The following is an 11,965-nucleotide window of genomic DNA, read 5'->3' as shown; positions in this document are numbered from 1 at the left end:
CCCAAGCAGGAAGAGCAGAGGGGACAGGAACCTTTCCTGCCCAGCACAAAGCACTGGTGGGGCAGGATTGCCCTCCCAGGCTGGGCTGGGAATAGAGCAGCTCCCCTTCTGCTGCTCATGGCTCAGCTCCAAAGCAGAACTTAAGGAAACTGCACCTTCTGTGCTGCCAATCTCTCTGGCAGGGGCCATCTGTCACAGGTCACCACATGCCCAGCCCCAGACACTCTCAAAAGCAGATGTCTTGACAGTGGCTTGCAGACTCCCTGTGCCACATCCCTGCTCCAGTCTGTGGTTTCTTTCTTGTTCTAGCAAGAAGGCTTTTTAGGAGAGAGGCAAGGCACACAAAATACTTATGAAAGTAATTGAAAGTCTTTTATTCCACTTGCACTTCACACCTACCATGGTATGCTTGACCTAAATTCTTCAGTGCTGTTCCTTCATTTTGTGAGACTAGAAATAAGTCCTAAATGTGTAAAATTTTGAACATGAAACATAAAAATTGATGAACCTGGTCATGAACTCCAGTGTTCACTTTAAATGGATGGATTTTCTGGTGTTTTGTTTTTTATTGACAATAAATTACCATTCTGTGTCATGTAAGAACGCATGAACTTTCAGATGGGATAGGTAGGAGTGCAATTTTGGCCTAACACTTAAATTAGGTAGATGGTTCTGCTAAAATGTTTTGCATTACAGGAGCTTTTCATTTAGGAATTCAGTGGAACCATAATTTAAAAAAATGCAAGTAAGTGATTGGATGCCCTCCAGCTCTCAGCTGCTAGAAAAATCAAATAAATTTGGTCTAACCAAACTCTGAACTCCTGATAAATGCCCTGTATTCAACCACAAATCAGGTGTCAAACTGGAGTGAATGCACTGATATAGACTGGTTGTTTTTTCAGCATAGCTGAAAAAGGTATATAAAACCCAAGCCAAGCCATCAAGCACATGTACGTGGCCCACAAGCAGATTTTAGCAATAAGTTCTACCTATTCAAGCTTTTTGTTGGATCAAGACTCCAGTTTTTACCCATCCAAAGCTCCATTCCAGTTAAGAGAAATGTTGTCTGAATTATGGGGCTGAATAAGAAATTAATATGGAGCCTGACTTCTGGCCAGACATTGGCACCACATAATTTCTTTGCCATTGCAATTCTAATCTGCTGTGCTATCTGCTGTTTGAAACCCATCTCACTACAAGTTTCCTAGGAAACAAATTTAGGCTCACATGTACATTAATGAGAATGGCACGTCAGGTAATTTGGTTTCAGATGATGGACTAGCCCTGTCCTTCACTTTGCTTACATTCACCAAACCTGACACTGAAAATGGTCCAGAGCTCAGGGGAAAAACTGAAAGGTCTGTGCTGCACCTTCTTTGTTCACTGCACAGTTCTGTCTCTCTTCAGAAAGGTGAATCTTATTGCTTCTGAAAGTATGTTTTCTTCTTCCTGAGCTTTAAGTGGATGCCAGTTATGACAAAACCTGCCAGGGTTGCTGCTGTGCCAGAAACCAGGTAGGCAATTCCCAGGAATGGGTTACTTCCACCACTCCACACCACGGTTGAAAGAATCACATGCTTCCTCCCCTTGAATTTGGTAACAGGAAAATCTGAGAGAAGGATGTTAAGATTTCACTAACAAAGTGTACATTAAATGTTCAAAAAGCTTTCCAAGGCATAAAGAGTTTTGAGGTCTGCATTTGCTGCCAAAACTCCTTTAACTCATTGGTGATGTTTCTGCTATTCTGGATCCAAAAACCCAGCTGGTCTTTGGGAGGTGGTAGGCAGCTGGTGGTAAGAAACCCAGTTATTTTAGATACAGTCTTTGTGTGCATGTGGAAATACTTCCTTTTTCAAAACATTGTAAATTTCAGATTCATAATTTATAGGACTGCTACTGCATTAATTTGCTATGAAAGCTCAGTTGAAAATGGGCCTTTTGGGAAGCTTATCATGATACTCCACATAGTCTCTGTCAGGATAAGTGCTCAGCTCTACCTAATATGTTGTAGCCAGAATGTTATATGAGTTTACCTTTCATCTCTCCCATGGAAGCTTTCAGAATAGAACCATGACAGAACCTTTATAACCACATTTCTATCAGTTGAGAAAGAAGAGGAATTTATGGTCATGTTGACACAACTCCTGCTGACAAAAAGGAGTGCTTTAGTCAGCAGAGTTCCCACTGTTGGCTGTGAGGGGACAGATCACCAACACAAAAGCTCTTGTCAGTCAGGACATGGCCCAATCCCTTGAGGGCTCTCCTGACACAAGAGTGTTCTGCATGGCTTCTTTGCCAGTTGCCCACACAAATCCTATTCACCTCCATGTCACTGTAACTCTCTGGGAGCCCTGGGGAATGTAAAAGGATACTGTAGGAAATCTTGAAAGTGTAATTCCCTGCTGGCAGGCCCTCAGCAAAGCGCCGAATGCGTCTGAGGCGCCGGTAGAGATTCCGGAACGTGGCGAAGGCCGACACTCGCATCCAGATAATGAAGTCATCGTTCACATAACCATTGTTCCTCTCATCTTCCTCATCCAACAGGTACGCTGGCTTCTGCCAGTAAGGAGGTCTGGCTGTGCCTGGTCACAAAGAGAAAAAGCAGGGAAGACACTGTCAGTAAAAACGGTGGTTGCTGAGATTCTGGGCCTCACACAACCAACACGGAATATGAGCTGTGGAAGAGACATGAGATACTGTCCAAAATTATATATATACCAGGTAACATCATCTCCAAACATGTCCACTCACCTCAAACATGAATTTACAGTTTAACAGTACCCAGGGGCTGCTACACATTAAAACCTTCAATGCTACACACTAGAATCTTCTCCTGCAAAGGAGAAACAAAGTGACTTGCACAAGTGAAAACGCTGTTTACTCTGGATTCTTTTCTCTTCAGCAAGCAATATGTTCTCTATAATGAGGAGCTTGCCTTCATTTTTACACATTAATATATTCCTGTACAACCAGAAAGGCACCTTTTTGCAGCCTAATGGCACATGAAAACCACTTAGATCATTAGTTCTTGCATATTGCACCCAGCTCAGCACTGCCCTGATCCACAACAGGCAGGTTTTAGCCCCAACTCAATAGAGATCAACCATAACAAGGAAGCAGCCCTAGGAAACAAGTCTGAAAAAACAAGTGACAAAGGCAGCCTCTCATGTCTCACAATTGCCCAAGAATCTGCAAAGGCATGAAAGAAAGATGGGATGTGCAATTCTCTTTCACAGATGTTTTCAACAGCACCCTTGCTTTCTCTGGACAGATTAAGCATTACAAGAAAGTATAAAGAAGGGTGTTGATGTGGGCTAACTTCAGTCTTCCAAAGCCATTTTTTCTCAATTTCTATGGTCGCTGATTAAAGAAGTTAAAAGGTGGTATTTTGGCTAAATGTGCCTTCTGCTATCAGTCACCCTCTAAATCCTGCTTCTTCAACTTGCTTTCTTGCTATTTCTCCCAAAGGTGATTTTTCTGAGAATGGGAGACATATGAAGGGGGAGATAGGGAAGCCATTGAAAGATGAGGACCACCGGCAGAACCATTCTTACCTGCAAATGCAGCAGAGAGATTGGATGACTCAGGATTGCGAAATTTCACATTTTTGTCTGTCCACCAACTGTTTCCAGTCTTCAGCAGTGGCACTTGAATCACAGATGAGTTATAATTATAAAACAGATCAATAGTATCTGCAGGGAATACAAAAATCAACATCTGTGAGTCAAAGACAGTCATTCTAATTCCCAGCATGACTAAAAAAAAAAATGGCACATTGAAGCATCTTTCAAGTGGATAGAAAATCTGAACAACCCAGGTGTGAAGGAAGCACTGCACATTTCACTAGAAGAACTAAGGTACCAGAGTCTTAGAACTACTGAAGTTTTAAAGACTAAACATTTCCTACCAATCTCTCTGTATGTTGTGCGTGCTTCTCATGTCCATCAACTCCTGTGGGACCACCTTCTTTGCAAATCACTTTCTGAGCTCTCTAGCTAGTTACAGAAGTTACTGTTCCAGTTTCCCCTAGAATTTCTTTGACAGTTGTCCCAAAACTTTGCTGCACATGTGTTTTCAGGGACTAGGGTAGAGATAAAAGCACAATCAAGGGAATCCAGTCCTTTGGAAATAAAAATTGCTTTAGTTTTATGCCAGTTAGAGCTTGCTTACCAACTTGGACACAAATATTTTCTTCAATAAAAAACCATTTAGTTAAAATTGTGCCTAACCATGCCATCCAGTTTCAGTGGGTGAACAGCACTTGTTTTTATCCATTACTATTTTCCTACATAGATTAGTTTAACATAAGGGAAAAACATTATAGGATGCATGAACAGCTCTGTAAACCCCCAGGCGGTCAATGGGATGATGGGCAGGGACAATCAGATGATACAGATGGGGAGGGGTTGCCTTCTAGGAGACATGAAAAGCACAACTCAGCTGCATAAGCATCAATGAAAACATACTTTTTCTTTTGTTTCCTTCTAGAAAACCTATGTTCACACAGCTCCTTAAAACTCTTCTGGGAAATGCTCATTTTGTGGCCCACCACATCCCCAGCTATTTGTCACCACTTCATTAACAGGAATTGCAATGCTCTGAGCTCTGCCTGCTCAGTTGCTTGTCTTGACTCTCCCTCCCAGGCTCCAGAACAGTGTGAGCTGCACACAGCTGGGCTCTGCTGGCCTGAGTCCAGGTCTGAGCCCAGCCCAGTAAATCCCACTTCCAGCAGCAGGTGGGTAAGCAGGCAGACAAAAATCAAATGGATCTAGAAGTTACTGAATGCAACTGGTGTTCACAAGTCCCCTGGTATGGGTGGTGCAGCTGCTTGGAAAGAGCTGCTGCCTTCTCAAAACCTGCTGCATGGAACAGGTTAAAAAACAGGTGAGAGCAAGGAGTGGTAGAAACTGGAAGACAAAAACAATGGGGTAGTGGAGAAAAGCCTGTAGTTTTTTTGTTGCTTTTCCTTCCAAAGATAAATTCTGAATCTCCCAAGTGTATTCAGAAACCGATTATGCCCACTAGATTACTACAATGATCAAATCCATGATCAAATTAACACTATGTATGCTTCCAGCATTCTAGAACAAAAATGAAACTGAGTAGATACAAAGATCCAAAGTAAAGTGGAGAATGTGGAGAGTCCCTCCTTCTAAGCCCATGATGGTGGGAAGGCAAAATCTGGGCTCTCCCATCATGGTATAAGAATGTACTTTTTAGCACATTGTATGGAGAAAAGACTCTTTTCCCCACATGAAAGTATGGGGAGATCAAAGTGTTCAAACTGTAGATATCAAGCAAATGCCTCCACGCTAAAGTAAGCAGAGGTTAAAGTAGTTGTGATCCTATGAGAAGTTTGAACAGAGAAGGAGACAAGAGTGATGAAGATCCTGTGCTGCCAGGAAGAAGATGATTTCAGATACAAATAATGAGAAAATTTGCCTTTAAATAGCTCATCTTTAAAACAGTACCCCATAAGTTGACATGGCCCATAAACACAGCTGTGGGAAAAGCTTGTGGAGAATGGGAGGGATCTCATGATTGCAGATTTCCCCGGGCAGCTGCTATTCGTAGAAATTGAGAGCCAGGAGAGAACTGTCTTCTTGTAGAGAAGTCTCCATGACATTAACAACAGACGTCTCTCCCTAAGTGAATGAAGAAAGACTATTCTAGACAAGAAATCTCAAATTATCAAACCAAAACCACAACACTCTCCTTCTAAGAACATGATTGTGGGAAGGCAGAATCTGGGCTCTCCCATCACTGTACAGGAATGTGCTTTTAACAAGGAAGTACATGAAATCTGTTGTATCCTTGTTTCAAGAGGGCCTAAATTCCTCACTCCTGCTGTAGACTCACATGGAAGAGGGCCTTAGAAAATGAGAAATCTCCCTGAGTTTCCAAACAAGGGCCAAGTTACTAAACAGTAGGAAGCAGAGCCTCATGTTCATCAGAGCAGAACCACCAAACAAAGCCTTTTATGGGAGAAAGTGGAGGCCTTGCAGTAGCAGGTCTGCCCTGGCCTGGGGAAGGGAATAGTCTCCAGAGGGAGTCAGGAAGGGGCAGAGGAAGGTCCCACGTACCATTGAACATGCTGTTGGCAATGGCCCCGCACGGCGCCATCGGGGTCCCGTTCCTGTAGGTGCTGAAGGGCGCGCAGTAGCTCCTCTGGATCTGCATGCAAGCCCACACAACAATAAGGCACAGACCTGGGGTTTGCTTTTAATTGGTGTCCTCCCATGCCTTCTTCTGAAAAGCCACTGAACAATTAAGTCTCCAGTACCTTTTGGTCACATTAGAGAGACATCAAATGAATGGGGCTGTAGTTCAGGAACACCTTCCATATCTAGGCACAGAAACTTAAGGTCTTCACCAAATTCTGCTGCCGACTTGTAAGCTCCAGACTACAAAAAACAGGTTTGGGGATCTGCTATTGTAAAATGGCTACAACTGAAAATGTTCCAGTGAAGCCTTGGTTTACCTTATTTTACCTTCTTTTTAATTCTGATCTGGGCTCAATTAGTGCTGGAGAACAGCAGATGTAGTTGGCCAAATTACTGCAGGTCAACAAGGCCAAATCTTGATGTATGAAGATACAGAATGAAAATCAGAAGTCCTCAGCCTTACCACATCTTTCCTACCCCATTTCATAAGAAGCTATAAATCTTCAGGTTTGAACATAGAAACATTTCCAAGTAACTCCAATGAGCTATGTATCTGATTGGCACAAAAGCCAAAAGCAGCTGCATCTTTATGCAAACAAACAAGCTTACAGGACACCTGGAGAGTTTTAAGAAGCATTTTATAGAAATGAGAAACATGTCTTGAGAGTTGTAAGAAGTATTTTATAAAAAAAGATTACCATGGCACTACCACCACATATACTGAAAGGACATGTGGACTATGTGTATATTAAGAAATGCTACTTTTAAGCCAAGAAAATATGTTTTAGATTTGTAAGTAAAAGCCTGAATGCCATGATTGCATTCTCCAGTTTCTTTATGCAGGTCTGCTGCAGGTGATGCTGTCTACTCCCTCTTCAGACTTCTGAATTGCATACTTAGAATGCGACATGATCACTTCTTTCAGAACTAACCTCTTCCTGCTCCTTTTCCGCTTCCAAAGCCAGATGGAAAAACTAAAGACTTAGAATAACTTAATTCCCTAGCACAGCTTAAAACACTTCTGGCTAAGAAGACTGACAACACAAGAAGGAAAAGTTTTCTGCATATTTATTTGAAAAAGACAATGTATTTTTAATCAGCACTAAAAGGTGCAGGTTTGAAAACTGCAAGACAGGACTGACATCTTTTATTTACCCCCCACCCCCTTCAACCTTCCTCTCTTATTAACTTATTAGGCATAATGGCCCCAAAAAGCATAAAAGCCATGACCAAAGACTGAAAATCTGTACTTTATTACTCCCTAGAGCCACTTAAACACACTTATGGTTCTCCATATGGTCAAAGGCACACCTGCTGCAAGTGCTGCTGATCTCACAACAGAAAAAGAAAACTCACATTTACATTTCGGCCCAACAGCTGCGCGTCACTTCTTGATTTCACATACCGACGGTGGTTCTGATAGAAGTTTTGCAGACCATAGTACATAAAAACATCACCCTAGAATCCAAGGATAAATCTCTTCAACAAGGAGAGTTCATGAAGGCTATGAGAAATCTTATTAGTTGCTAAAAAAGAGGGGAGGAGAGTACTCATATTAAAATGTCTGTAACTACACCCTAAGCAATACAGCAGTCAGGGGCTAGAATCTAATCTTTACCCTAACTGTAAGTTTTTATGTTTTGGTACAAAATTGAACAAAATTTAAATCACCAAACAAAGCCTGATAATTATTTTACTCAAAATGGCATGGCTGGCCATGAACTTGCAATGACTATGAATCATATTGCAGAGACAGACATTCATTTTCCATTAAAGAAGGTGCACAAAAACCTTCACATTAAAAGAAGAATGGTGGACAGGCAAATCATGCATGAAAGGTAATTATGCAACTATAAAAAAACCCATTACTCAGTTAAATTAACTTCTCATCTCAAACATCACTGTAATCTGAAGAATTACAAAGTATTTTAACAGCCTTCTCAATACTGAAGAATCCTAAAGTGACTTTAAATTACACTGTCATTTTAAGGGATCATTTATTCAGTACTAAGTATAAAATCTCTTTGGCAGAATGTGAAGCATTTTAACAGTCTCAATAACATGACCTGGTAGTTTAAGGAAGGAAATTAGGGATATTTTTTCCAAAAGAAACTTCAGAATCACATTGCTAGAACTTGAATTATTTCAAGGACCTTGGGGATTAGCAGCACAACTCTTGTAAAAATGACTACAGGGGTCTACTTATGTAAAGTGGTCAGAGCTTCAGATTTCCTTCTCACTTGAAAGTTTAGCAGGGCAGCAACAACCAATCTCAGGCCCAGGGCAAGGCTTTGCCTCTGATTCAGAGAGAGACAGACAGAGGTCACCTCCACAATCAAACACCATTTCCTCCACCCCCTTCTTCTCCTTGGGCATCTCCCAACCAAGGGGCCTGGTCTTGATTACAAATACCAAAATGAACAACACAGGCAAAAGTGTACAATTTTGAGCATTACATCTTCTGAAAAAGTACAAAGCAAATTTAGTCAGGAGCTCTACAGAACAGAATTACTGTCTTTTATCATTTAGGGATATAAGTAACAGGTGGTACACAGCAACCTGAGCTGGTTTTTGCACCCACTTACCAATATATCTTCCTTTAGCGTGAAATTAATAGAACAGTGGCATTCCTTATTCCAGTTAGAGGAGTTTTCACGGAGCTTTGTGCAATCTGAGCATTTATCTGAATAATCTATCTGTCAGAGAAGTGAACAAGCAAAGATATTGCCATAAAGAACATGCTCATAGGGAAAGGTTAGTAGTTTAGGTTCCAGGCTTCTCAGAGCTGTTCTCTTCTAAGTGACCCTGGACAGCCAAAAACATTGTTGAAAATGAAGAGGCAGAGTGAGGACTTGGCCTCAATGAACAACCACAAAATGTATCCCTATTTTAAAGCTGGTTTAAAGCCTTTTGGTTTGCAGAACTTTCACGTCTGCTCCTCGGCAAAGGAGTGCTGAGTGAAGAACACTCCTGCACCTTGGGCTGGCTGACCAAGCAATGCTTGACAAATCCCCATGTGCATCATGGCCCATCCCACTGAACAGCCTGGGTGTAGTGCTCAGTGCTGGCTCCAAACAGGAGTTTATTCACAACACCACAGGTCTGAATAATCTTTTCTGCAGGAGGGATTTAAACATTAGGGCTCCCTGTATTTCAAGATTTTGCCCAGCAAACATGTATGTTCTCATAATGTCAAACACTCTCTGAGGGATTTGCTTATTTCCCTTCAAAACCCCAGAAGATAATAACAAGATTTTAGCAGTAATTATCACCCACATTTCAGATATTACCACCCAGTGCTCAGATTTTATTGATGCCTCTGAAGATTTGTACAGGAATACCAGCTGCTGGACACATGTCCAAGGCATAAAGCCATTGCTATCATCTTTATTCAAAAACAAAAACTCAAAGCCTTTTCTCTCCAAACCTGGCCTGGTTTCTACTTTAGAGAATATCAAAGAACAGCACTCCCAAACCAACCTGTACTTCTCTGACGCTGTTTGCAGACAGGACAAGGCAGACTCCCACAGTGAGGCAGAATGCCCCTGTCAGAAAGAAGCTGGAGAGCACAGATCCAATGGTGAGCTGGGGCTTCCAAGCTGGCAGCTTCTGCTGTTTGAATGCACTGTTATCTGGACACCTGGAAGGTTGGGCTTCTCCTTCTCTGGGAACAACACTTGTCTTGTTTTTCATTTTCTTCTTGGTGAGAGAAAGGAGTAATATCCTTGTGCTGGAGAGTGTTTCAGCTGAGATACTGTCTTTATTGTTGGGAGACAGTATTCGTTGCTCAAAGTTGCATTGTGGTGAGGAATTACTTATTAACTAGATCTCTCTCTTCCTTGTTTCCTGTACTTGTGCCTGGATCCCCATGATCAGCTTGTACCAATCAAGTGATTGTGTACTTTGATCAGGGTGTCCAGTTCATTCCTCCTGGAAAAGCTTAGATATATTTTTCCTGCTCCACAGCTCATTAGGATTTGTTATGACTTATTCCTTTGCAGGGATACTGGCAGCTATACTGGGATTTCTGTGTAATTTCAGATGCATTATTTCTTATCCCTTCACTTCCATAGCTGCCCAGCTAACAGGCAGGGCATACAAGGATTTCACTAGGGAAGGACTGAGACAGCACTGGACAGAGAACATGGCTTTGGAAGACCAAACCAATTTTTTTCACCTATTACATTCATTGCTATTGACTGAGATGCAATTAAAGGTTGTAAAAAGGTTGTGTGTTCTTTATCATAGAAGGAAAACTAATTTTTAAAATATCCAATTTGGATCAATGGCTTTTCAAGATACTGATGATTTCTTCATCTCTATTCATCTCATTCTCTGAAAAAGAATCCATCCATTCCCTACTATCTGCAATAACAAAAGAATCACCCAGAGACATCTCCTTTTAATTTAAATGGACAAACATAAGAATACTTTTTGCACACTTCAACAGTTTAACCAAAATAAAATCTCAGTATAATGCACAGATAATTTATCATGTAAGAGCAAAAAGCAGCATTTGGTTAGCTTCAGAACAGATAGGTGAAAAATACCTTTTCAACATGTTACTGAATTTCATACAACTTTTTCAAAGACCCCCCAAGAGCAAGTAGATTACCACTCTCATGAGAGAAATACACGTCTCATTTGGGACAGCACAGGGAGGGAACAGAAAACTGAGCTGTGCAAAAACTTTCACACCCATATTTGCTCATCTTCAAAGTCTTACTTGTGACATGTAGTAGTAAATCTAGCAGGTGAAAGCAGTGTAACTCTGGTTTCAGTATGACATTGCTCCTGCAATAAAAATAATAGAACTACAGACAAAACATCTAGGTTTTTATTAAAAGAAAACTCAGAAAAAGTTGCAATGTGCCTTCTGTATTGAGACCTCTGAAAAGTCAAAATTCAGTTGCAGCCAGGATAATAGTAAAATGCAGCTGCAAATTACTTCCTTGATTGTAAACTATTAAAAGAGTCCCAGCTTCACAGATCCATCTCTGCACAGCTTTATAATACTCTTCTCCAGTAGGTCAATTGTTTCTTTCTTTATCTGAAGAAAACAAAAATCCAAGAAAGCATAAGAAGTTACTGATAATGCTACCATTATTTATTTACTCAGGCACCTTACTATAGAAATTAAAGAAGAGATTCCTATACAAGGTCCTCTAGAACACTGCCAGTTTTTAAAAGACCCATCATTTGCCCTGCAGCCCTGAAGTCCCATTTCACATGGCTACAGAAAGTTTGTCATTGGCAGAGTTGATAAAGCACACCACAGCTAAAGGCCCATCCTGGGCTGCACAATCCCCACAGAACTTTGCAGAGCAACAATTGGCATAAAGCAGATGAAGAGCAGTGCAAGAGGCACAGCCCTGTCTGTCTGAGACACCTGAATGAAAGTGAGCATGAAGGTCAGGTCTGCTGTGCTGCAGTACAAAGTACTTTGGTTTATGACACTGATATGGCCGTGGCTTATGGTTTATCTAAAGATAAAACAAATGTATTACAGAGTAAATATTGACTTCATACTTCAGAGGGAACACAGGATTCTTTATCAACATGCTTAGTCCAAAGTTTCCTTATAGCTCCCTCTTACCACCTACAAATCCCTTGTTTGCAGGTTTTCTCTCAGAATTATATTCTTTCATGCCTTCACTTTGCAGAGGAATAAATGATGTAAGAAAGCCCAGCCAGCCTCAATTTCAGACTGGATGTGCTACATGAAGGTGAACACAGTTGTCTTTCTATCACAAGTCATTTTCTCACAAACCTTTCATTTTCATGACGTGTGCAACTTAAAC

At 41.2% G+C, this 11,965-nt stretch overlaps 2 protein-coding genes across 3 annotated transcripts in view; both read right to left on the bottom strand.

The window, feature by feature from the left end:
- Positions 1 to 318: 318 nt before the first annotated feature.
- On the bottom strand, positions 319 to 10,077 carry LOC131080177 (cell cycle control protein 50C-like). Its single transcript, XM_058018310.1, has 7 exons — positions 9,645 to 10,077; positions 8,750 to 8,860; positions 7,521 to 7,622; positions 6,084 to 6,174; positions 3,555 to 3,692; positions 2,373 to 2,582; positions 319 to 1,609 (listed from the first exon to the last, which is right to left on the bottom strand). Exons 1-7 carry the CDS (start codon positions 9,855 to 9,857, stop codon positions 1,419 to 1,421), a joined length of 1,056 nt encoding a protein of 351 aa, XP_057874293.1. The 5' UTR covers positions 9,858 to 10,077; the 3' UTR covers positions 319 to 1,418.
- Positions 10,078 to 10,546: 469 nt separating this feature from the next.
- Positions 10,547 to 11,965, bottom strand: part of CMSS1 (cms1 ribosomal small subunit homolog) — a 223,568-nt gene continuing 222,149 nt past the window's right edge. For both annotated transcript variants that reach the window (XM_058043521.1, XM_058043512.1), the window contains one exon: positions 10,547 to 11,214. In XM_058043521.1, the coding sequence (XP_057899504.1) occupies positions 11,131 to 11,214 (84 nt within the window). In that variant the 3' untranslated portion in view covers positions 10,547 to 11,130. The remainder of the gene's footprint in view (positions 11,215 to 11,965) is intronic.

This window comes from Melospiza georgiana, chromosome 2 (genome assembly GCF_028018845.1).
Source record: "Melospiza georgiana isolate bMelGeo1 chromosome 2, bMelGeo1.pri, whole genome shotgun sequence".
Classification (NCBI taxonomy): Eukaryota; Metazoa; Chordata; class Aves; order Passeriformes; family Passerellidae; genus Melospiza; species Melospiza georgiana.
This window is presented reverse-complemented; position numbering and strand designations above follow the sequence as displayed.

Excerpts from the sequence above, each read along its gene's own strand:
- LOC131080177 (XM_058018310.1), bottom strand. The coding sequence starts at position 9,857 with ATGAAAAACAAGACAAGTGTTGTTCCCAGAGAAGGAGAAGCCCAACCT. Across the intron at positions 6,175-7,520 it reads TGTTGGGCCGAAATGTAAAT|ATCCAGAGGAGCTACTGCGC; the intron begins GTGAGTTTTCTT and ends GCTTGCATGCAG. Across the intron at positions 3,693-6,083 it reads TGCCAACAGCATGTTCAATG|ATACTATTGATCTGTTTTAT; the intron begins GTACGTGGGACC and ends TATTCCCTGCAG.